Source organism: Xiphias gladius, chromosome 11, assembly GCF_016859285.1.
Source record: "Xiphias gladius isolate SHS-SW01 ecotype Sanya breed wild chromosome 11, ASM1685928v1, whole genome shotgun sequence".
Taxonomy (NCBI): domain Eukaryota; kingdom Metazoa; phylum Chordata; class Actinopteri; order Istiophoriformes; family Xiphiidae; genus Xiphias; species Xiphias gladius.
The window spans coordinates 14,066,784-14,092,844 of record NC_053410.1 but is presented as its reverse complement, the minus strand read 5'-3'; the positions used below and the strand labels follow the sequence as shown (position 1 = coordinate 14,092,844).

The 26,061-nt window shown below is 42.6% G+C and overlaps 3 protein-coding genes across 4 annotated transcripts; 2 read left to right on the top strand and 1 right to left on the bottom strand.

Moving 5' to 3' along the window:
- Positions 1–8,978: 8,978 nt before the first annotated feature.
- On the bottom strand, positions 8,979–12,146 carry LOC120796911 (arginine vasopressin-induced protein 1-like). 2 transcript variants are annotated; one of them, XM_040140088.1, is made up of 3 exons: positions 11,804–12,146; positions 10,449–10,807; positions 8,979–10,338 (listed from the first exon to the last, which is right to left on the bottom strand). In XM_040140088.1, the coding sequence occupies exons 2-3, from the start codon at positions 10,769–10,771 to the stop codon at positions 10,080–10,082; spliced, it is 582 nt and encodes a 193-aa protein (XP_039996022.1). In that variant the 5' UTR covers positions 10,772–10,807; positions 11,804–12,146; the 3' UTR covers positions 8,979–10,079. The 2 variants fall into 2 exon arrangements, with proteins under 2 accessions (XP_039996022.1, XP_039996021.1); XM_040140087.1 differs by having other exon boundaries at positions 10,449–10,812; positions 11,804–12,145.
- Positions 12,147–12,592: 446 nt separating this feature from the next.
- marveld1 (MARVEL domain containing 1) lies at positions 12,593–13,684 on the top strand. Its single transcript, XM_040139516.1, has one exon. The coding sequence runs from the start codon at positions 13,162–13,164 to the stop codon at positions 13,657–13,659; it is 498 nt and encodes a 165-aa protein (XP_039995450.1). The 5' UTR covers positions 12,593–13,161; the 3' UTR covers positions 13,660–13,684.
- Positions 13,685–20,582: 6,898 nt separating this feature from the next.
- Positions 20,583–24,493, top strand: LOC120796835 (phosphoglycerate mutase 1-like). The gene is made up of 4 exons (XM_040139948.1): positions 20,583–20,894; positions 21,597–21,871; positions 22,692–22,872; positions 23,923–24,493. Exons 1-4 carry the CDS (start codon positions 20,756–20,758, stop codon positions 24,090–24,092), a joined length of 765 nt encoding a protein of 254 aa, XP_039995882.1. The 5' UTR covers positions 20,583–20,755; the 3' UTR covers positions 24,093–24,493.
- Positions 24,494–26,061: the final 1,568 nt, after the last annotated feature.

Below are 26,061 nucleotides of genomic sequence, written 5' to 3'. Positions count from 1 at the left end.
AATTATGACCAACACCTGAATACATCATGCTGCAACTGAGTGTGTGCGCAAACAGGACAGTTGAAATAGACGGTGAAAAAAAAGATCGTTAAATAGTTGAAATGTCCAGCCTCCGCCACTCTGTGGGTGGCTGCAGCTCACAAGGTAGAGCAGGTCCGGTCTACCAACCGGAAGGTCGGTGGTTCGACCCCTTCGTTCCTCCAGTCCACATGTCGAAGTGACCTTGGGCAAAATACTGAATCCAAAATTGCCCCTGATGTATCATCGGTGTGTGAGTGTGTGTGTTTATATGTATATATGTATATATATATATATATATTTATATATATATGTGTGTGTGTGTGTATGTATAGAAAAAGCGTGTATGAATGTGTGTGTAAATGGGTGAAAGTGTAAAGCACTTTGTGTCGTCGATACGAGAAAAAGTGCTACATAAGTGCAGTCCATTTACCATTTTCTCTTTAAATGATTTATTTAATGTGCATGGCGTTGTTGACACATATATCTAATATTTCCAACATGGAGTGAGTTAGCATATTCAGTGTCGCTCAGCCCACGTTCAACAGTACTAAACTGACTGGCATTGAACATGGGACATTTGAGTTATGCAAACACAAAGTTACTGAATCGTTCCTGCGTTCTGTTTATAATCACATTATATTATCTTTAATTCTGCTTCAGGCAAAGAACACAAAGTCCATACATTTCTTTCCATTTTTCTTTTCTTTTTTGTGAAGTGATGTGTGAAAATCAACAGTTACGAAGTCCTAAGTTGCTATTAACCAATCAATGCAATATGTCATTCCGTTAATTGTGTTCTGCTCATCAGCCTCCCGTTTGTTACTGTGTGAAAGAGGCCATCAATCGCACACTGCTATGTTTCACAGGGCAATACAAAAGACCTTCAGAAACATCACAAAAGCCTCTCTTTGTAGGTTTGGCAGAGTGAATTAAACGTGATTGGATTTTTGAACGTCGCTGAAATAGGAGAATCTGATTACTTTTCAGAAGCAAAATACATTCTGGTTCTTTTTTGAGTGAGGCGGGCACGCAGTTATTGCTGGAGTCGGTCTGAACACAATAAAGAGCCATTTTCACAATAAACTCGAATAAATGCTGCAAACCTCTTCAGGGCTAAAGTGAATAGAGATGGCAGAAGCCGATAACTGCTTATGGTGAAACTCTGATAACCTCGAAAGCACTGTGAGATGATGGCCTCCCCCCACCTCTCCAATCCTCATCTCACACTCTACATCTCCGGCTAATGTCCTGATATCTGAGTCTAAAATTGATGCACCTCACTAAGAGTTACAGAATGATAAAGCAATAGTCATAATTAATGCAAGGATCCATTAGGGCCATCTTAAGGTGTCATAACACATCATGACAGTCCAGAGATCTGATGCATTGGATCCCACCAACTGGATCCCACCAAAGGTGAGGCAGGTTGAACTGTTACATGACTCACTGTCTTTCCAATTGATTTTCGAAATGACAAACCTTTCCTCCAACTCTGAATCCTGAGAAAACCAGCGGCTGACACGCAGACTTTCTAACATGGATGCTCAGTTCAGTTCCAGCCCTCGCTGTCAGTCATTTATTATACTGACCACTTTTTTCTCTTAATAACACATCACACCCCTCACAACCAATTACCAGTCTCCTGTCTAATATGTGACATTCTGCCAACCTGGGCCTTTACAGTTGTTTAAATGCCATCTTTGGCACCAAACACCCACTTGTCCTCTACACCGCGTCTCAAATAAATTCTGTTTCTCAAAGTGTCAGTGCCTGCGGGGAAGTGTGTTCAGACATATTTGCGTCTGTAGCGTTTGAATTAGCCCATCTGAAGAGAGTAATGTGAATGCAAAGCAATGGGGAAGGGAGATGTCTGTAAAGGTGCAGGGTTTTATCTGCCGCACAGGCTCTTTGTGTCCTCACTTCGAACAGGGGGGGTAAAGGGAGCTGCAGGGGTCTTTTTCCATTAAGGGATCTCATTCGTTTTAGCCCTCAGTCACGTCCTCCCTGGGAGCCACAGACCGAGTTCAAAGGTGTTGGTGGAAACAGTCTTAACAGGTTTCTTTTCTTGGGCGTCCATCCTTTCAAGTGCTGGCTTAACATGTCATACAAAACACACACACACACACACACACACACACACACACACACACACACACACACACACACACACACACTCAATTCTGTTGCTCTAACATTAAAAGAACATTAATATGTAGCTGCCCGCATGTGTGGAATTTACTTGCAACCAAACTAAGAGTCTACAGCCGCGTTAGCTGCTCCGTGAGGCTGTGTTTAGGTACAGTGGAGCTAAAAATGATAACGTCAGCACGCTAACGTGCTCACAGTGTGACCCAACGATGTTAGGCAGGTTTACCATCTTAGTTTAGCATGTAGTATTTGCTACTAAGCACAAAACACAAAGTACAGCTGAGGCTGATGGGAAATGTTGCAAAGGGCAGGGGAAGATAGAGTCAGAGCCTACAGGTGGAACTAACTAGTGCAGCAGCAACGCAGCAGAGAATGGGGAGTGATAACCACATACAAAACCTGACACCAACCCCCTCCCTCTCTCATTTTATCCTTTCTGTTTTTTCATATTTTAATTTATTTATTCTTCTTCTTTTATATATAGTTCCAGCCTTATGGAACTATGTGTTAGATTTGTCCTTCTAAATACGCTCTTTCAGTGCCACATCCATGAGCCGTAGCCCTGGGGTTTACTACAGAGGGATTGTGAGATGACAATAATGTCACTAGTCTTTGCTCTTTGTTCTTGTTCTATTTTTTCTCTCTTTAATGTTTGTCCTTGTCTAATATACATGTGACTTTGATCTTTAGCCTAGGATGGGGAGTTTTAAATTGTGGGCTAGACATAAATATCCAATGTATTGGTTCCGTGTCTGATGGTGTATGGACTGGGAACAGAAATACTTCAGGGGGAGAAGGGAGATAGATGAAAAACAAAATTCTCTGAGGAACTGTTCTTTATGAACTCCTTTCTTTTTCCATAAAAGCGTATTGCAAAAAAAGAAGGAGAAGACAAAGCAATGAAAATGAGGCAACCCACCATATCACTTGGGTCTGCCGGTAAGCACTTCGAGTTTCAACTATTCAGCACCACTTTCCCCTATGAAAAAGATCTAAATCATCACACCCACTGAAGCACTGCACAGATGTTTTTGTACTCACACATTTCAATGTTTATGTTTGGGGGAATTTGTGTCACTTTGTGGTTAGGTCTGTATGCAAGCATTCACATACTGTACGCGTGCGTACTTCTGTGTATTCAGTGTTACATAGTGTTCCCACCCCTGAGGTTCAGTTGCTGCGACAGACTTTGTAAAATTCAAAAGAGGTCAGTGAACAAACTGCTGTCCCATGCTGTGATCTGTCACATGCTTAACAGATATCATCCTCCTCTACAGGGGAAAACGAAGCTTGAGGAAGACTGAATACTCTTATGTAGCATAAGGGCGTTCGCTGCGTGATTTTAAGTCTGTCCACCCATCCATGTTACAGCATGCGTGCGTGCAAACGCACCGACTCTGCATGCAAGTATGTGTGATGGGTGAGTGAGTCTACATGCCACTTTCTTCATTAACTCGAGGTTTTTCCGAAGCCTGTTTTAAACCGAATTATTCAGATGTGCTTTCCCTCTTAGTTCCAACCCAGTGGTACATGTTGATGGAAAATTAGTCCCACTTTACCCCGCTGATCTTTATGTGCACATGCTGGTATTACACATCACAATAAACCGACCCCGGCCACCAGATCTCTGAATAAATCAAGGTTGCATCAAGTCAAGTTGTTTGAGTCAATATGGATACAAGAGCAGAGTTTACTCCTGGTGTTGTTTGAAAGAATTTTTCACTGATGGGCAGCATTGGCAATGTTTGCACTCATGCAGTGAAGTATCTTACCTATTCAAGACTTCATGGTTGACATTACCACAAAAACAAACAACAGGTAACATAGCGTGCGTCAAACCAGATTAACACAGGGAACTTGCTGCACTGAACTCTGCACTGCTTTTTTACTATGACCAGCTCTCCTATGTTAAATAAAAAAATACAGTATGCACACAGACAAACTGACTGGGAGCACATTTTTAAGTCCAGCTAGAACTGAAGGTGATGAGGCTCAGGCACTATGCGATTGAAACTTTGCCCTGCCTTTTCCCAGCTCGAGCAGCAACATCCCAGCCATAATTCATACATATGGAAACCCTTCCCTCTTTTATGCTCCCATTCCTGTGTTAATTTTACAACAGATGAATTTCATTTCACTCATTTATATTAATGACACAACTGTTCTTTGCACTTACTCACACCCGTTGCTCAAGACTTCATTTTTGGATGTATAAAAATATATACAATGATTGCAAATACTACTAGTGCAACTAGCATGACACCCAGATTTGATTGTTTTACAGGTGTGCAGGTTTTTTGATTGTGGATTTGTTTTTTGGGGATTTTTTGTTTTTTTTTGTTTTGTCAATGCATTGGATATCACAGTAACGTTATTACCAGCACTGAGAGTGTTCCCAACCCATGCCCAGGCAGATGTGTTTACAAAGTAACAAAAAAAGTGGAAAATAATAATAAAGAATAATCTCACAAATGTGACATATAAGAGAAAACTGGCCTTTTCATATATACATATATATACATATATATATATATATATATATATATATATATATATATATATATATACATATATATACATTATACTTCTGGTATGTATAATAATTATAATAAACCAGGGAATGAAAAAAAAAAAAGCCCAGGAAATGTTTCAACATAGTACAAATTGATAGTCTATGATCTGTAAACAACAGTAGTACTGTAACAAAAAGAACAACGTGAGTTCTGTAATGTGGGTTCAGATAAAGCACAAAGAACAAAGGGGTAACACAATCACCTGACACATGAACTTACCTATTAAGGTACAATGATGTTGCTTTTAATATCCCTTCCTCCCCTGCCTCTTTGAACGGTTCAGGCTGCTGGTGTGGGCAATGCAACGTAACATGATGTGATGTGAAGTTGGCTCTACGTGTTTCTCCACAGCCCAGAACAGCCCGGAAGGCAGCAAAGCATAAGGGCAGAGAGAAAGGTCTCAGATGTGGACAGCAGTTTGACCTTGTGCATACAGATTGAAAGCACTGGGGTTGGCATCCATTTTATATCAGTGGAAAAAAAGGGACAGGTGCGACTTTCATTTCATGACCAGTGCTGCTATTTCACCTTGTACATCAAGTTGTCTTTTCATAGTTCCAAGAGAATCATCTGTCTTCAACATCAATAAAGCCGTTTTCATTTCTAGGGTCAGTAAAGAGCTTTTGTACTTGAGTTGCTTTAAATTGAGTAAATTGAAAGGGTGCTGGCCCCAGCTCAGCAGGACATTCTCTCTAAATCATGTCTAATGTCCTGCATTCACCGGCGGCAGGGAGGCAGTGCCATGCCCATGATTTGAGTCTGCAGTAGCAAGCAAGAGCATGAGCCGTACAGTACTGAGAATAAGAACAAAGGCACACAATGACACAGAGGAAGGAATAACAATGAGTGCTGTGCCGCAGAGTTGTGAGATTCTACAGTGAACAAAGACACAGAGTGTAGCTCAGGGGTTGTGTGTGCGCATGTGTGAGTGCGTGTGCGTGCTAGGGATTATTATCAGAGCACAAGGAGCATGTACAGTATACATCATCTCACTAATTACTGTTCTGTGCTCTAATTACAACGCAGCAAGGATGGATTCAACTCTCAGATCCTTGCTTATGTAAAATCTCTATACAGCTTCAGCTGCCAATCATGCACAGATCAAGACGCGGAAAAAAAAGTTTGTCTCGTCTTCTAACTGTCTTCCTTTTGAAAATCTGATCTGCTCCCGGTGCTCACCATACAGCTGTCGTTCCTCTCTTTCTTCATCCTTTGTCACCTTTGCTTTGACTCATCCGCGTGAAAAAGTCTGTAAAGCAATACCAAAAAATCAGTACCAAGAACCTTTGAAATATGAGAATAGGTTTCTGTTGGAACAACATCATAAAAAGTTTTTGTCCATCAAAATGACAATTATTTGACTGATCTTGGAGACAGGTGGCGGGGTAAATCTAATTTATGGTCACCACAAAACAGGATTTAATCAAGATGCAAAGTAGATCCAAAGTTGACGTTCCTCTGCTTTTTTTAAGGAGGAATCTGTAAAGTGGGCAGCCAGCTCTCTGCACATTTAGTTCATTTAATTCTGTGCATTTCCAGAGAAATGCGACTACAGACATTTGTCACAACAAACACAATGAAAGGTCCCAGTGGTAGGCACAGCTCTGAGCACAGCTTGATAACTCATAGTATGTTTCTGCACAGATCAGCTGATGAATGGACAGTGAATATGCAAACATCCTTCTGCACAAACAATGGAAATACGTCAGTTAAATGAAGTGTGAACAGGACAGAACATGCAAGGGCTTTGTATGGTTTACATTTTACCTATTTCGGTTCAAAATGGACATTTTTTTTACTACAAAGGATTGGACTGTACAATGAGTACCAGAAATACATGCCATGTATAAAATCCCCAAAACACAGAAAAGACTTTCTCTGTTACTTTTCATTAACTACGAAATTGGGCTCATAATTTTGGAAGCATTAATGTGATCATTTATATGCACATAACTTAGAAAACTGCTACGATGTGCATGTTGCCTAAAAAGCAACAATGCACCTCAAGGGAATCTCAGTTTGGCACCTCACTGCTATTGCGTACAGAAGTATAATAACTACAAGTAAAGAAGTCAGCACGATTAGTTTCTTTCTGCAACTCGGTTATAATTTGAACTATATTTAAATGGTAGTTTTAGATCTGGACGCTAGTAAGCAATTAGCAGAAAAATGGTCCCTGTGACGGGTGTATTGACTGATTTAATTGTTGGTTGTGACGCATCAATGTGTTAGCAGCATTTTATTGTTGCAGCTGATTGAGGTGGAGCTTGTTTATCTACTTTATATAGAGTTAGCAAGTCCAGTGGTTCCCAGCCTAGGGAATTGGCCCCTCCAAAGGGTCACAAGATAAATCTGAGGGGTCGTAGGATGATTATTGGGAGAGAAAAAATAATAGTTTAGGGGTTTTTTTTGGTGAAATATTGGATGATTTTTTATTTAAAGGAAACTAACCAAAGTGCTAGATGGGCAACCACTCTTTGGTTGAACTGCTAACAACTCATAGATATCTGAAATGTGACAAGGGACCCTGAATAGACACTGCTTTTTTGTGTCTTCAACAATGCATTGTAAGCTTGTCATATGTTTTATTTAATGTAAAACCTTAATTAGGTAAAGTACAAGTACCTCAGAGTAAATGCACTTAGTTACTTTCCACCAGTGACGATGGTGGGGATTGAGCTGAACCGGAAGGCAAGCCACGAAATCTAGCCGCGGCTTTATTATTGCTGGATCATCCCTCCACATCTCATCTATGATCATGAGAATCTTACGGAGTGAATGAACAGATAACCTATATGGGCACTAAAATTAGGTTTTGTGTGCAATGAGCTTACTCTAACACAACAAGATGAGGAGCTCAGCGAACTGAGGGTTACTTCAGAGTCAGTCTGCTGCTTTCTCAGTATTGAGGGAGTCACCTGAGGTTTTGGCACCGAGTTAAAACTGCCCCACAAATGCCTCCGTTTGCCGTTGCACCAGCCAGGCACTACCGAATAGATCCAGGATACACAGACAGGATTTCATGTCCAAGATGACCTGTCAGTCCCTTGGCATCGCCCAGGCGATGGGGGAAAAAAACTAATGGGGAAGCGGACATCTAGTGGTTGCAGGGCAATACTGGTCCAAATATCCAACTTTAAAAGTCACCTGGAAGATAATGTGTTTCATGTGCCTTCTCATCTACTCAGCAGTGCCTGGCCTCTTAGTGACCTGAGCAGTAGGAAACTGGGTGGAAGGATGGATAAAGTAACATAAAAATAAACCCAAAAAATACACCCAAACAGCTTCTGACTCTGAAGTGGACAGACAGCACATCCATTCGGTCTAAGACATCGCTCTGTTATGGTGTGTCACTGGCTGAGAGTTTGGATGTTTCGCATTAGAGATGAAAACTTTCCGACTCATTAGCCATCACCACGTATTCAGTTCATTTGGTAGACCCGGCAGAAAAGACAAATTATATGTCTATTAAAGTGAGTCTGCCCTTTAAGCTCACAATAACATATTCTGAATTTTAAGGTTTTCTGACAGAAAATCTGTTCCATGCATGACACAAATGATTTCTTTACTCAGTGTGGTGCTTTTTCTCTTCCAAAACAAAACCTTTTCTGCCATCTAGTGACTGCAAGTTGACATACATGATGGCCTCATGAATAGACATGACCACTGGAGGGAAGCATTTGTTTCTAATCCAGCTGTACTGCCTGTTGCAAGGCAGTCATCTCTCTTTTCTTACTGTGTAATTTCTTAGCACATGTTTATGTGAGAAGCAACACGTGTGGAATATATGTGGAGAATTATCAGTTTTAGGCTAAACACTGGTCATTTAAACAGTGATTTCTATCATCAGAGCAGCTGGAAATGCATGGAGAGGGACTGGTCCAGTAGAGCTGCGCACTGGTTCACACTGGTAGACTGTTAACCAGTCTGCCAGTTTCTGACTGCCCAGACAAGCTGCAGCTTCTGGGTGTGAATGTGTGTAAACTGCATGTAGTGTATACGATGCAGGCAAACTGTGAAAATGAGCATGCAGAAACAACACATTTTCTTATGTTAAATAAATCTGAACGTTTACCTGTTAACTTATAAAAATAAGTGTTCGCAAAAAAAACCCCAAAAAAATCATTTTAATTAATTTCAGTGGTACTATTGTTTTCTGACCAACAAATCACTTTACTAATTTAAAATGGTAATTGTGTTGTTGCGACTATTTAAAGAAAAACAAGAAAACAGACAAACAATACAAAGACTCACTTCTTTATTGCCATAAATCTTAAAATGACACATCAAACAGTATATTCAAAAAGCTTCATCAAGTTTCCAGCAGTCTGATGAGGTTGGTGACAGTCTTTCACTGTTAACATGTAAATTTTACCACAGCAGTTTCATTTCAACTTCTTTCCCTGAAAGGTGCGGGTCACTTTGACCGTGGCCTTTAGGTTTGCTATCTCGGCAGAGTCGACCAACCGATGCTTCGCTTTCACTACATGAAAAGCAGCAGCTGAGGCCTGGTACAGTTGTCAATCAGAAAGCTTCAGCCAGCGTCCCTACATGTGTAGTAGTGTGTATGTTTGGGCATGTACTTCTACATCTCATGACAAATAACACTGCTCTTGTTGCACTCTTACCCATTTATAGTGTTGTGTAACATACCGCACACATAAAACTGAAAACCAATCAGTGTGAATAGAAAAATCAAGAGGTTCACATCTTTTCAAGCTACAGTATATCATCTAGGACATGGATACAAGTACACATCCACAGTGTGGCCATACATTGCTATATCAGTACTTTCATTCTGATTAATTCTGGGTCAGATAAGGATGGAAAAAATTTTTAAAAATAACTTATTTACTTCATAGTTACTGACTTGTTCGCCTCTTGATTTACAGCACTGAACAGCAAAACCACTTAAAGTCACATCACTGTCCATAATAATAAGTATGCAGGGTTAGTGTGAGTAGTAGGATGAATTTAAGAAAGCACATAAGGCAGTTTTTGAGAGCAGAGTATAAAGCTGCGAGATAACAGGATCCAGTCAGAGGTTTGCGTTGTCTACATTATTTCGGCAGAGATGTTTTTGCAAAGAGTAAATGTGCAGTGCCAGTATACTGCCGTCTGATCTGTGCCATTTAAAGGCCAGACTTTATGGCATTATGAGAAGCTATTCTATTCTTTCAACCTGCATTACGGGTTTTCTGCTGATTTGTGTCCATGTTGCTCTTCGCAGAAGTTCATCCAGTCTTGCGCCAGCGTCTGAACACGTCAGGACAGTATTCAGGTGAGGCAAACGGGTTGTTATGTGCTGGTTAACACTCAGACACACAGGCCGGTCAGTCAGTGGAGTATTCGGTGGAGGTATCTCTCTGGGTCACTCTCTCGTCCTCTCCTCAGTCCTGAGCCGACTCTAACCGGTCTCTCGGACGTCCCTGCGGGGCTCTGGCTCTCAGCTAGTACCACTGTGGCCCCTGCACCTCTTCCTGTTGTCCCTTCAGTGGGTTGTCGGTGTGGTTCTGGACTGTTGCGTGCTCCTGCCTCAGAATCATTCTCCTCTCCTGCATCCTTTCCCTGGTTGCTAGGCGAGCTCTCCCCAATCCTGAACAACAACGACGATGATTTTGGTGACACAATATAGACACAAAAAGTGATTTAAAAGTTAATATTGTGAATGTGTATGAAATCTGCTCAGGCGAGCAGTGTCTCTACCTGAGGTGATTGAAGGCTCGTAGCCAGTGTGACCCCAGAGCATCTCTCCCGTTAGTCCTCAGCCCTCTCCGGTGATTTCGGGCCCTCAGACCAATTAAGGCCTGAGCCAGCTCAGCCTCATCTCCGTGGCCCCAGACCAGCTGGGCCCTCTGCTCCGCATCCTGGTCCCCGGCTGCCCTGAACAGTCTCTGGAGCTGCCACAGATTCACGTTGCTGAAAATGTTCCCGGAACCAGCCTTCCTACTCCTCCTCTCAGCCAGCCGCCACAGCGCGGAAGGGCCCGCCATCATGGAGGGAGGAGGGGAGGCGGGTCCAGTATCCATCCGGAGAAACACAGGAAACGGTGGAATACAACGGCTCTACTCTGCGGCGAAGGAAGCACAAGTTTCAGCTCATTGTGATGTGTTCACAAAGTGAAAGATGCTTAGGACTTATCCTTATACCAATATTTGACCCAAACAACAACAACAACAGAACACAACATACACTATTAAGTACAGCTCAGGCAGTTTGCGTCACAGCATCTACGGACACCTGCTACGATGAATCACTGCCAGTCAGCTGCAAGTCGCTTGCTCTGATTCTTTAATCCTACTTTAGAAAAGGAGTGATGAGCTGTGCCCTAAAGCTAATTAAACTGCAGATGGTGACCGTGTCTCTCTTTTTGTCACATATGCTTTTAGGACGGACACTAACAGATGGGTGTTACCTGAGTGACCAAGGCCCCCGGTCGCATGCGGGTCAGCAGCCGTTTCCACTGAAACGACTATGTTTTGTTTGGACAGAAAAAAAAAAAATCTTGCTCCAGAGTTCTCAACAGTGCTTCATCTCACAGATGGTGTTTGCGCAGATGTGAACTCCATCATCTGATGAAGACCAGGAGTTCAGATCATCTGATCAAACCCTACTATTTCCAGGCCAAGAATGAAGTTTCATATTCTCTCTTAGAGACGCCTCATTCTGCTGGATCTCTCTGCCCACAGAAGTCCAAATCTCTTAATCTCTCAAATCATTAGACATCAGCTATTTATTCGTAGGTGCTCTGTAGAGACTGTGATGGATCCCAGTGCGATGTGAATACACTGAATACCATGTCTAATTTCTATCTTTTTTTTTTTCGACAGGATTGATCAAACCAGGAATTCGAAGAAAAAAAAACAACAATAAACAAGAACTCACACAGTCATGCACATAACTCTAAAACAGCAAGTGCCTTCTTTAAGCACACGTGCGTGACTTGTCTCTCTTATAGACTCTCAGCATTGTGGGGTGCAGTTCCAAACAGACAAAACACACGCTCACGGACCTATTTATTTGCATAAGAAGTAGGTCAAAAAGAACCAAACGTAACATACCTCTCCGGTATTGTCGGGTCGGCCTCATAGAATACGATGCACCGATTGAACAGCTGGCCGTGCTGCCTACTCGATATTTGGGCAAAAAGGCAGTAAACAGGAATCCCGTGAGAGTCATGTGAGGAGCGAAAGGGCGACTGCTTACACGAAGATGGACTAATATATCCAGGGCACTGAGCTCCTACCGTGTGGCTCTCCCCCTTCCAACAAGAAAAAAAAAAAAAAAGGACCGCCACAAGGGCTGAGACACCCGGGAGCCGTCTGGTCACCCTGCCTCACCTGCCGATCGATTTCTGTCCTTGAGCCGAGTGGGGGGTCGCGGAACGACCAATGACGACAGGGCTATCCCCTGCCCCCACCCCACCGCCACCGCCGCCCTCCCCCCCCGCGGTTCGGGAAACAGCTTCGTCTCGACCAACCGCGGGCATCGGGGAGGGGGAAAAGGGGGAAGGGGACGTGCTCGGACCCGCCCCCCCCCCCCCCGGGCCACGTATGGCGTGCGCGGTGAAATCCATTGACGTCAATGAGCCTGGCTGGCACGGGAAGCGTCCGTCAGTTGTGAGCGCGAGAGGGGGAGCGGTTGTCCAGCCTGCGCAGAAGCACGCAGGCAGGATGACGCATGAGGCGCCGCTGCGCGTCGGGGCTCATAAGAACAGACCTGATATCGTCATGACACGGGCTCACAGTGTTCCTTTGTCGTGCTTTATTTCCAGTGGAAATGTGTGTGTGTGTGTGTGTGTGGGGGGGGGGTGTTAGGATTCTGGACTAAGTTAAAGACACACACATCGCTGTCTGCATTCGGCAGCAAGTGGCCTGAAAAATCACCAGGCGCAAGTTTTGCCCGGGTCTTTATCTCGCTCGGCCACGCTTCCTTCTCTTTGAGCCTTCTGAGGCCGCTTCCCCCTCAGGAAAAAAAAAAAAAAAAAGACAGAGGGAGGAGGGTCACGCACCCCAGGGGAAAGGAAAAACCGTTGGGAAAACACGGCGGCTGGGTGGACATGGATGAGTCCAGCAGCAGCCCAGCAGAGGAGGAGCAGGCTTTGAATTACGGGCCGCCCCCTCTCTATCACCCAGCACCCCAGCACAGATTCAACAGAGGAAACGGAAAAGACGAAACATACAAGAAGGCTTTTCATTTCAAAACCCCGGGGCTGTGGAAAGAACAGAGAGTTCGGTTGTTTTTTTTTATATATACCTAAACTTGTCCACTTTTGGCTTCATTGTTAGACCACGAAACCCGCTCTTCCACCCCGCCATTTCCTCTTTTTGCCCATATTTTCCCCAGCTGTTTGCAGCTGGCAGAAAGCACCCGCCCTGTTACGGAAAAAGGGACCGAGAGTGACCGGAGGAGGAGAGAGATGCCACCCCAACCTCCCCAGCCGCAGGTGAGGCAGAATATCCTGAAGTTCCTCAAGAGTTTTTTGGGAATCGTCCGGATCCTGCAGATCGTGTTCGGGGCCGGGCTTTGGGTCACCATCGCCGCCAACAAATACGAGGGCTCCATCCACTTCGTCCTCTTCGTAGCCGTGCTCTTCTGGCTCCTCGCCCTCGCCCTTTTCTTCCTCACGCTTCTGGACAAGCAGGACGTCGTCCCCCTGCTGGGAGGGGAGCGCTGGTTGTCCACCAACCTGGCGCACGACGTGGCCGCCGTCGTGCTCCACCTGCCGGCCATGGGTATCATGATCTACAAGATGGATCGCTACTCGTACTGCAACCTGGAGCTGTACAAGCACTTCTGTCTGTACAAGATCTACCTGACAGCCGCTGTGTTCGCCAGCCTGTGCTGCCTGGCTTACCTCCTGTCGGCTGTTTATGGGGCGTGCAGGAAGTGTCTGGGCGAGCAAACGGTCATCTGATGAGACTGGGGAGAGGGGGTGATGAATGGGGTCCTTGAAAGGGGGGGGGGGGTCTCCACAGCAAGATGAGGAATAGTTAACTTCACTGTAATTCAGCTCTACAGCTACTCTAACCACAGGTTTATCGCCTTTGTCTCCCCACACCAAACGTCCCGCCTCTCGGTGGCGAGGCAGAACCATCCCAAATCACTCTGTGGCCTTACAGTCAGTGCATTTGAAGGGGTTGCTGGCATGAAAGCATCCCAGCGGCTTCTGGCATAGAGGGCCGGGATAGTGGGCCAGGATGGGAGTCTGATTGGAAATGTGTTAGGAGGGCAAAGTGCTGTACCTCTTTATTAAGGCACAAGTGACAAGTGTTTTTGTCTCCCAGTTGTGGTTAAGGCCATGCCTCCACCTCTTAAGTGTATCATTATTTTTTGTCCAGTAATTTAATGTCATAATCCCTCAAAAAGAATCATTATTATATTCCTGTAGGGACTTATTATAGTGGGTGCGCGGCAAGTCTACAGTACAGTGCCTTAACATATGTTTTGTAGATTTGTGTTGGTACTAGGTAACCGTCAGTCTAAAGCCTCTCATATGATTAGTGCAGTTGTTTTCACAAGGGATTGTTTTCATTATATTTTTAAAGTATATATTTTTATGTGTGTTTTTTTTTATAACAGCAAACTGTACCGAACAGTTACTGAAGCATGATGGACTAAAACACTTGCGGATTTCCCTTTGACCAGCTCTGTTTTTGTTTTGTCTGACGCAAACGTTGCATACATTACGAGTGGCTTCTGTCAGAATGCTGTATAACACAACACGGTTGTGACAACAACAGCCCAACAATATGGATGTGATAGGTGCTGCAATGTGTATGCTGAACAAAAAAAAAAAAAAAGAAAAATTCCTTAAGTGCTCTTTATGTAAAGCCAAAAATCAAAAAGGGCAAGAATAAAGACCAGTAAGTGAGAGCCAGTGAGACGTGTCTTTGGTTATAATCATGTCTTGGTTCATGGAAGCATTTAGACAAGCTGCTTGAGGAAAATGTTGGTAAAAAATGCTTTGTTAATTTTGTCTGGGTAAGCGAGTTAAAATTTTGAGAAAGAGCTGGGATGCGCACGCACATTGTGCTTTTTGGTGGCTTTCTTCAAATGAAACACAGATTTAGCAGGAGTAATGACAGGAGCCCTCAGGAACTTCCTGTTGGGAGATAAAAGCCTTGGCCAATCAGCAGAGATCATTTATATGCTACTTTACAGCTATGTAACCACATGAAAGACACAGATCCTTTAGCCTATCTGTGTTGCTAACAGACAATGAGAGAGTCACTCACACATGCACACGCGCAGACAATGTGTATGCATGTGCTGTATGATAGAATATGTATGGCCCATGAGAGTTATCCTACTTTTGGAAACATAAAGTGTGTTTGTGTGTGCGCGAGATGTGTATGTAATAATCTGGGAAGAGGCTTGTTCTTACCGGAACAGTCTGTTGGGGTTCTGGAGGTGGGTTAAAATTCAGCCAATGAAAACGAAGCTGAGCAGCAGAAGATGATTCAGTGTCTCATCTATTCCAGTCAGTATGCGGATCTGCTGCATACTGCTGCAGACAAGATGCTTTAAAAGCACCCAAAGCCGCACTGTGACAACTCTGTTTGGTTGCCTTTATACGGTAAGTACCATTACTATGTGTGAACAGCTGTGTAATTCTTTGACACCTTTATGTTTATCCTTTGCACACTTGTTGCCGGCATGGGATAGGAATGTGGCGAGAAAGGGTGCAGATAAACACACACTTTTCCTTTTTGGGGCATTGCTCTCCTCTTGTATGCATCCAGCTGAATGTGATGAGTTATTCTTGGAAAGGAGTGTTGGGGATAAAATTTTGCATAGTCACAGCTCCAGATTAACACTCAAGACTCAAAACCGAGGCAAGAAAATGCAGAGATTAGAGTTTAAAAGCAGCGGCAGTACAACGAATAAATGTACTGTAAGTGGTGGGTGATAGGTGTAGACAAGGGCTGAATAATAGCTTTCGCTGGCTTCCAAGAATATCTGCTCAGCTTAAAAGATCAGCTGTACAGTGTATCATCATCTGGGTAAGTGGCTGTTCCATGCAACGATGGCAGGAAGAATACAGTGTGTGAGTGTGTGTGTGTGTGTGTGTGTGTGTGTGTGTGTGTGTGTGTGTGTGTGTGTGTGTGTGTGCAGGTGACATCCGTGCCCATAGTTACAGAAGTGTAAGGGTTAATGTTAACCAGCTGCAGCTCCGGTAATAAATCTAGCACTTCTAAAGGAGGAAAGGAATCGCTCCCCCCATCCAGCCTCTCCCCCTCCGAGATTTTCACCGAAGTGTTGTCCTGTCCACGTGTCGACGTCTTCAGAAACACACTGCCGTATACAGCCCAATGGAGACCGTGCACAACAGCCCTGTGCGCGGCATAAACAAAACACTGAAGCCAGGGTTCGGTTCAATTTGGTATTGAAAGTAACCATGGTGAATCATTTAAGATTTAGAAGACTCACAACTATAGTATGTGCTGACAATTAGGACCAGAAGAGGATTCTCCAGATTTAACCTGAAAATGTTTTTGAGCTTATCACATTAACGGACTCCTTATTATCATAACATTGACCAAAGTTTATAGATGTCATGTCTGTTCAGAATTGGCAGTTTTATACAAGAGCCTGTTTCAAATTGAATCCTTAAACATCACATCCATGCCCAGGGAAGAAACCCTTGTAATCACAGGTATTAACATGAGTCAGGGACCTTACTTCGCTTCCTAACACCATTAGGGTGTGGGCACCAGAAAAGTGAGGTCACTGTGATTTTTTTTTTTTTCCAGCTACACAGGCAGTAAAGAAAACCCAGACAACCTGGTGTGAGGACATATAGAGCCAGCGGCTTCTCTGGAGTACCAACTGTGTGCTATTTACTTTGGCCACTCAACCGAAGAGACATTTCCTGTATGCGCTCTCCCACCCGTCTGCAAGAGACCAACCGTCCAGTAGTCATCATAACCCCCGCAGGCTTGTGTACCGTTGCCATGGCCCGATGTGAATTATGCAAAACAATGGATGCAAAGTTCCCTGCAAGAAAATCTAAAAGCGAGTTTTGAGGTCCAAATGGATAAGCACCGGCGACATTACCGTGGAGAAATGGCAAGAATGTCTTATGTCCTCCTCAGTAAAAATTCAGAAAAATTAGCGATAAATAATATTACTTTCTGCTTCCGTATCCCAACGTTTGTGGGGTATGGAACACGGTGTGAGCTGCCGAACATCATCAATGGAGCTGGCAGGGAAAACATGTTTTGTTCAGATCGATTTTACCAGGCCAGATGGTTGCCATCAAAAGCACTTAGTTCAGATCTTCTTGCTAAAATAAAATGTAGATTACACACTACTTTGTTGCTTCAAGATGTATCTTCTTTTTTTTTTTTTAATTTGTTGTTATAGGAATTGATTTTATTCTGTCAAAGACCACATACACATAACACACTTGTTGAACTATTCTCAAAAACAACAACAACAAAAAATGGTTCACCTTTTCTCAGGTCCATCTCAGAAAAGTACTGACATTAGCGTATGTACATTGGAAGGGTTTTTAGTTGCTGTTCCTCCCGTCCATACTGGCTGTGAAGAAATCTGTGTCTAAAATGATTCCAATGTAACAAAATCCAAAGTACTTAGGTGCAAAATAATGCCCTCAGAAGTTCCACCAGAAGCTAACATGAGGCTCAAGCAGTCAAATGCGTCACTTTGAAAGTTTTTTGTACCTTGGAAGATACCCTCTTGGTTTGACTAACTGCTGAAGCCTTATAAAAACTTCAGCTGAACTTGGGAATACATTTTTTGCACAGACTGAGGACTGGGAGTTTTGCCCCCAATCTCTTACATTGTGTCAATAACACTATTATTTTAAGAAAGACCTGAAAAAATTGAAATATCCTTTATATAATTTGGGGATCTTGTATATGCTCTGCATTATTCAACAGGAAATTGTAATATTTAAAAAATACCCACACTTTGAAACTATAACCCTCCACTTTTTTTTTTTACCATGCGCACTCCAGACTTTCATCTCAGCAGCCTTGTTTTCGCAAGACTTTCTCACAGACCAGAGCCTGGTGTTACAGAGTTTACTGAACCAGGTGTGTATACTTCCTCTCCTGGACTACCCACTCATAGTCCAGGAGTGCAAGAGCCGAGTCTTTCTCAGGATAGAGCACTGCCACTGGGAATTACCCACCCAGAATTTGTGTGGGCATTTCCAAGGGGAAGTGCTCCTATCTTTCCCAAGTGTGTTTGACTCTTTTCCTGCTGACAGTTCTCGTCTCCCATCCCATTTGGGAGGCTACATGTACGCACATGAAACATGAAAACACAGGCAGAAGCACACAGCCATGCCCTGTTAACCACAATTTCATCAGATACTGCTGAGATGCACATTCCGCTGCAGAGGAGCGGGGTAGAGGGGCAGGGAAAACAGATGGAGACTGACAGAACAAGTGAATGTGCAGAGAAAAAAAACAAGAAGTGAGATGGGAGGATGTGCAAAAATGCCTTACGTAAAGATCCCCGCAGGAATTTGAGACTGACATTTCCTGTCTGTGTAAAGGCATGAATTGGTACAGTGTTCCAGGCGTGCAGGCCATGTAGTCTGACTCTGACACTGGCTGGTTTATAGTTTCCGACCATGGTGACTGGCATTACTGATTCTAAATATTCTAAAGTCTGATATACTTCTGAATGGACACAGTGTTCATGTGTTAGGTGAAGGCAATGGCAACCAGTGGTGAGAAATAATGATAGCTATTTATAGAGCCTTGAAAATACCACAGCTTCCTTCGCTCTGCCAATCTTTAGCCAAGAGGTTGGGAGGGTGTTACAGAGTGAAAATGCGTCTGAGAAAGTTAGAGAGAAATCGAGTGGGAGTGTTTTTTTTTTTGGTCACTGGGTGGGTGAATTCACCCATTTCCTGTCTGACATTTAATGATTCCTGACCTGTACTGGCAACTTATGTTAACAACAGCCCATTTACACGTGCAATTTTTACCTCACCGAAACATGATATTAAAGAGGGAATTAGAAGTGATGAGTAATTTCCCCATGACTAAAATCCAAGGTGAGGCACTCTCCAAAAGAAAAACTCTTTACTGCATCTTTAGCGCAGTGTAAGCGGACACACACTGGGAAGTAAAACAAACATTCCTTCCAAGCGTGGATCATGGAGTTCCTGATAATCGCTTGCATGGCTCTGAACTGTTTCCCAGCAACACTTTTCCCACAGTTTTCACACACAGAAGCCCAACTCCTCTCTGTTACACCACACTGCTGTTGTAAGGAAAAATAGCCACAGGCGTTTAAAAGCATATTTTCTCATCTACATATCCCCTTCATTTATTCTGGTTATAAAACAACAAAAAAAAGTGTCTGGGACAATGATATTGGAAAGAAAGTAACTATTTGCATTTTTTAAACATATTACATGTCTTACATTACATTGTGAGAATTATGGTTTGGTTGCAACACCAGAAAAATAAAGTCAAAATAACAATGTCCAAAGTTCTGAAGAAAAATTGTAGGAAAAAGAGCAGGACATCCAAAGGTCCAAGTCGAAGACAGCTTCTGATGGACTTTGAAATATCAACACGTTTAAAGTCTTTAGCTCATTATTTCACAACTGCACAGATTTAAATGTATCATTTCACTGTGATCAGATGTACAGAATTTCTTACTGCTCAAGATTGTAAACAATGATTTAATTTATCCACTAGGTGGCGAAACAGGGTCAAACAAAACATGCATTCGACTGTTTCCAGTCGGTCTCACTGATTGAACAGAAAGTTTGCTTCTCATATTTTCCCCCTGAACACATCCACTGTAAACAGACATTTCATTACAGACTCTAACACCATGATGGGTCAAATCAAAAAAAAAGTCTGAGTGCTGGTTCTTTATATTGCTCATATCTGCTTATGAACCTGTCCCTGGTCAAACCTTGCTCTTTCTGAGACAAATCGACAGCCCAACAGTGCTTTGTAACATGTTACTCAGTATGTGACACCTCCCATCTCTCATATCAGCCGCCTTTTCCGATTATAAATTTGCTCCTGTCTTGAAAATGCCCTGGGTCTCTTCGACCCCTCACTTCTTCTGTACCGCTCTAAAGACACAATACATGCCTGTTACACCAGGGTCACGGTGCTCCTCCTGGTCGTGTGTAGTTTTATTATAGTTACTGCGCTATTGCAACTACAACAGTTATAGTTAAATGCTTTACTGGCCATGTTGACCACCTAGAGATGAAAAGGAAGAAATGCCACAGTTGGATGAGGACACAGAGAGAAGACGCAGAAATGTCATCACGGATAGTTTTCATTGAGCGGTTTCACTTGATGAGAGGAAAGAAATTCTCTAAACAGCTTTCTGGTCGCGCACATATGGGTCAAACCTTACCTAAAAACCTGACTTTGTTTTACTGATGATGTTGCCCTGACACGACCAAAGCAGCACAGATGTCATAGTCCCTGCAGCCGTGTTGGGTCAGGCTTTCACAGGACTCCTGGTTCTTAGCTTAAAGGACCATGTCTACACACTTTATTTCTCTGGTTTTTTTTTGTCTTCTTTAATCTGTAAGTATGTTCATATACATCCTTGAGGGGTATAATATGGAATAAAGAAAAGTCATGCCTACTTTTTCACTTTTTTTTTTTTTTTTTTAATCACATGAACATAGACAGATAAATAGATATGGTGTAACAGAGAAACACAATATAAGTCACTGAAGTGCAATGCACAGTATGAAGGTCAATAATAGTCCCCGTCGCTGACGCCCACCGCTGTCATTGGTTGAGAAATCAAAATTGAAAAAAAAAAACGTATTTAAGCGGAATCTTATTGGATGCAAAAACCAGGAAGTGGGGGAGTAACCAATCCACGTTATAAAAGTCCTCACCGATGTGACAGCAACGAGTGGACCTGTCTGCTTCTCTGGAGGGGCGGAAGTTACCAGTTCAACATCATTTGCATCCGTTTTTAAAAAGTGGTCGGTTTGATCATTTTCATTCACTCATATCAGCGCCATAATATCATAAATCATGGCTGCCTACAGATTGGTGCTGATTCGCCACGGAGAGAGCAACTGGAACCAGGAGAATCGGTTCTGCGGCTGGTTCGACGCTGATTTGAGCGAGACCGGGGAAAAGGAGGCGAAGCGAGGTGGACAGGCCCTGAAAGGTGAGCAGGAGTCGCTGCTTTTTCTCTCTCCATCCACTGTGATGTCTCTGACATGCTGTCGGCCAACGCACGGCTGCGATTGCATAATCGCCTCTGCATCAGACCACAGATCCCCCCCCCCTCAGGGACATGTGGAAGATGTGCAAACGTGCAGAAGAAGTGATGCCTCAGCGAGGATCCACCGGTGCACTAGTCTGTCATCAGAGGCCCTGAGCCTGCACAAAAGTTTGCTTTACAGAAATATGAATATCATCAGGTTTTGGACTTTTAGTCAGACCAAAATAAAAAAAAAAAAACCATACTGAAGATATCACCCTGGGCTCTGAGAAATTGTATTGTAAATGCTGTTTTCACTATTTTTTTTAACATTTCATAGAACAACAAAAAAGAATCGATTGATCGAGAAAATAATCTGCAGATGAATCGATAGTGAAAACCGTTGTTAGCTGCAGTGCTAAATGTAACTCCTTGTATTTTCAGTAAGGCTTGAGATTCAGTTGCTTTCTCTTAACCCTCTTCATGGTATCATTTATAAATGATGCTTAATGCAACAAGTGCAGACATGTTGTAGCCAGGAGGCAATGTGAGGCAATTTTACAAATTAAACAAGGTTTAAAAAAACAGTCGCAGTATTCAAGCGGAATTATCTCTTAACAGTGGCAGTCAAAATGCATTCAACTCCTGTGTCTCTCACTCGCACAGATGCCGGATTTGAGTTTGACATTTGCTACACCTCCGTGCTGAAGCGGGCCATCAGGACACTGTGGCTGGTTCTGGACGGCATTGACCAGATGTGGGTGCCAGTGCATCGGACCTGGCGGCTCAATGAGCGCCACTACGGAGGCCTAACGGGGCTGAACAAGGCAGAGACAGCCGCCAAGCACGGAGAGGCTCAGGTGAAGATCTGGAGGCGCTCGTTTGACATTCCTCCTCCCCCCATGGGCCCAGGCCATGACTACTACACTATCATCAGCAAGGTAAGATATGATACCTACAGTACATACACACAACCAAGGAGCTTTTTTGGCCTGTGGGGAAAGAAACGGTTTTTGTACATATTGACCAAGTTGATCAACTAAGTCCATACAGGCATAACAAAGAGGAGGCATGACTACAACAGATGTCTGCAGTCAGGCAAATAAAGCAGCTGTGTCACCATGACTGAATGAAATCAGCAGAAATGACTGGAGTTTTTAGAGGGAAAACAGTGGATTTAAGGTCACGTGTCTCTGTCTTTTTGTCTGCACCACGGTCAGCTTGATATCCAAATGCTTTACACATACAACAGGGCACCTGATATCTGTAAGCCATACCGGAGATGTCGTCCCTTACTATTTGCTAATGCTATTACCTAATAGTATGTCCAAGGTGAGTTAATATATGACTGGCAAGAATGAGTTCTGCAAGGTCCAAGTTCAAAGTTCAGTCAGGGTAGAAACAAACTGATCCCGTCTGTCTGCACTGACAGAGGCAGTCAGACGGTAAGGTGTAATAACCCTATAACTGGCCAGTAGTGGTTATTATGACTAAGGCGATAAGTGATCGCCAGCGTGTTAATAGTGTAATACATGAATACATCTCATCATCAATACATCTCACATTTGAACATTTATTTATAGTCAGAATGACTGCGACAAGACACAAACTGCTACCTCACAGCAGGGCCTCTTTTTTTCCCAAATAAGTGTTACATTAACATTAACTTCCTGAGGAAGAAGATTAAAGAGATCCAGAATTTCTCACTTGTCTTTATTCGGGCCCATTATGTATTTTACATAGTGATTGTCTTCCCTGCAGGATCGTCGCTATGCAGACCTGACCGAGGACCAGCTTCCTTCCTGCGAGAGCCTTAAGGACACCATCGCACGGGCACTGCCCTTCTGGAACGACGAGATCGCGCCTCAGATCAAACAGGGCAAGAGAGTGCTCATCGCTGCCCATGGAAACAGCCTGAGGGGGATTGTTAAGCACCTGGAGGGTGGGTGGCACTGTGATTAGTGTCCTGTTGGCAATCATTCTCATCACTTACTAAACAGTCGATGGAGTGCTGCTTTTTCAAGAGTTGTTCAGTTTTTATAGCCCATCTATTTAAAAAAAAATTGTTTAATGCCTTTATTCGATAGCGATAATAGAGATGACAGAGAATGAGGGGAGAGGGAGATGCAGCAAGGGTCCCCCGTTGGATTTGAACTGGAGACACGGTGGTTCATGGTCAGTGTTATAACTACTAAGCCACAGGGATGCCCCTTTTTAAAGCTCATCTTAACTCCCAATACAAGTCATAAAGTTTTATTTCAATGTATTTAATAATGGTAGGGATTGTACATACTTCTGAGATGTAATTGAGAATTAACCAGTGTAAAGACCAGTGTGCCGTAAATTGTTTCATAAAATAAACCTAGGAAATGGTAGTTAATTTACCATTTTTTGTCAGATTTTAGATTATACAGACATACATTTATTTTTGCTTGGTCTATCTCCTCTGTCACAATTTTGTGTGCTTCAGTCTGATTACTCATCTGACATAAGGAAATTCAAGTAATTTGCTGAAATACAATTTATCGTTGTCATTTACTTAAAATGGCGAAGCTGCTTAGGTGGTTGGGGCATCTGCCTAGGATGCCTACTGGGTGCCTTCCTTTGGAGTTTTTGCGGGCACATCCATCTGGGAGGAGGCCCCGAGGCAGGCCCAGAACTCGCTGGAGGGAGTACATATCCTGTCTGGCCTGGGAACGCCTCGGGATCCCCCAGGAGGAGACAACATTGCTGGGGACGGGAACACTGGAATACATTGCTTAGCCTGCTGCCACCGCGACCCGACCCCGAAAAAGTCGAAGAAAAATTTGATGGATTGATTTACTTAAACTATCCCAAAGATGCTATATAAACTCAAGAATCTTGGTAAAAATAGCGAATGCCACAAACATTTGTAGTGATTTAATGATCTCATGTCTGCAGAACACAACAACCTGCAATTTCAATTCCATTATCATACAACTGTTCTGTTTGTATGTCTTGCCACCTGCAGGAATGTCAGATGAAGCCATCATGGAACTGAACCTGCCAACAGGCATCCCCATCCTCTATGAGCTGGACAAAAACCTGAAACCTGTGAAGCCGATGCAGTTCCTTGGAGACGAGGAGACTGTACGCAAAGCCATGGAAGCCGTGGCTGCTCAGGGAAAAGCCAAGAAGTAAAGCAAAAGAAAAACCCTCTCTGTGTATGATGGTATAGCTTGTACCAGACAACTGGCCTCAGATTAGTGTTTTTTCCTAAACCCTAATTTATTTTGGATTGTTATACATGATGAATACACTGGAGTTTGTTGTGAAAGGTAGGCTAACTCCACTTGTACAGTGCAGGGATAGTGGATGGTGAATGGTTAGGATATATTATGGCCTAGAGAGCCACAGTTCTCAAGAGATTGTAAATAAATTTTTGCTTAAATGGTCCATTAATATTAACCTTTTTAATAAGGTAGCAATTCCACTGAAATTGAGAGTATTGCTGATAAAGTCAGTTTCTTATTTGCGTATTTAAATATTTAATTAGTAGCCCTTTTGCTAATTAAAACATTTCCCTTTTTGGGGGGGTTGTGGCATTGGTTTGCCTGAGCCTATACTGTAAATCTATGTGAGACACTGTGGTTCAAATGCACAGATAGTGGTAAGGAAGTTAAACCTATGCGTGTCTGATCTTACTGACTTCATATTAACCTTCCCAGGACACCATTATTATTTTTCAAATGACTTAGGGATATTGTAGTCTGGTATAATTTAATTTAAAATAGACTTTAATCTTTAACTAATCATATATACACGCACTGGCCATTTTAGTTTTTGTATTTTATTTTTTAACATAAAAGGGACCACTGCAAAGGGTGCACAGCTTGTTTTTATCTCACTTTTCAAAGCATTTAATTGATGGATTCCATTGATGAAGGGATGTAATTTTGCAATCTCTTGAGAGCGGGACGGGACAGTTAGGATTGCTAAACAGTCCTTTCCTCTTACCGTCTCTGCCTATGACTGGTATTTGTGAAGTGTCCTTGTATGTTGTTGCTGTCTGTGTTGTGTCTGACAACTTGTATTTTTCTTTTTGTGTTTCACCAAGTTTGTCCAATTTCAATGGTGCCAAACACCACCTTGCTATCAGTAATGCATCACATAAGTGATAAATCCATTTTTTGGATTATAGTCCATCAGTTTTATAATATCACTGTGAAGTATAATTAACTGAAGATTAAAATGTCTAAATTTAACCAATATCTGTGTTACTTTCTTTGACCACCTTTCATCTTTCTTTGCCTTTTGGTGTCATAGTATTTATGTGCCTCCAGCTCCTATGCCTACAGTAAATGCCCACATCTGGCCTCACAGCATTTGTGAAGCAGCAGTGGTGGTTATAGGCAAATAGTCTGTGTATGGAATATCCAAATACGTTTTACAGTATTTTCATTTTTCTTTAATAAATGTAATTCCCTCTGTATTGGTTAAATGTACCCTGAAAGCTCTGATGCAATAAATGTACACTTATGTGCAAATCTAATATTTGTCTTTCCATGTCTTTATGTTCCTTTTATTTTCTACTGTATAGTTATCAGACGTATATATCTTTTTTTTTTCTTCTTTTCCACATAGTGATTGTAGTTACATGCTAAAATCAAGTCTAGCTTTTGGTCAAATTATTGATTTGACTGAACTCATATTTACTTACTGACCAAATTTAGGCAGGTCTCTGTAACTTGATTAGTCTATTTTTAGTCAAAAAATTATTGATGGTCAGGCCTATTTATATTAACATTATAATTAAAATATTTGTGTAATTTGTGTAATTGTGAAATAATTTTATTTTTAAAGAAATGCTCACTCCCCCTCTTTGACAAACAACTAATATAAAATTAGCTTGTTTATTATGCAAAAAGGAACTTTATCTGACAATAACAAAACCAATTCTCCAAAACAGCTTAAGCAGATCACAGATGATAAGAAATGATCTTCACTTGGTTGATGAAATTTAAAAACAACCATCAACATATAAAATCAGTCAGATTTTGTAAATACCTGAAGGTGACAATATAAAAAGCCTCGGGAAATATTAAAAGGTCGCACAAATTTTTTTTCCATGTTAAGAAGACTCTTTGTGCATTTCGGTGAAATATCTCGA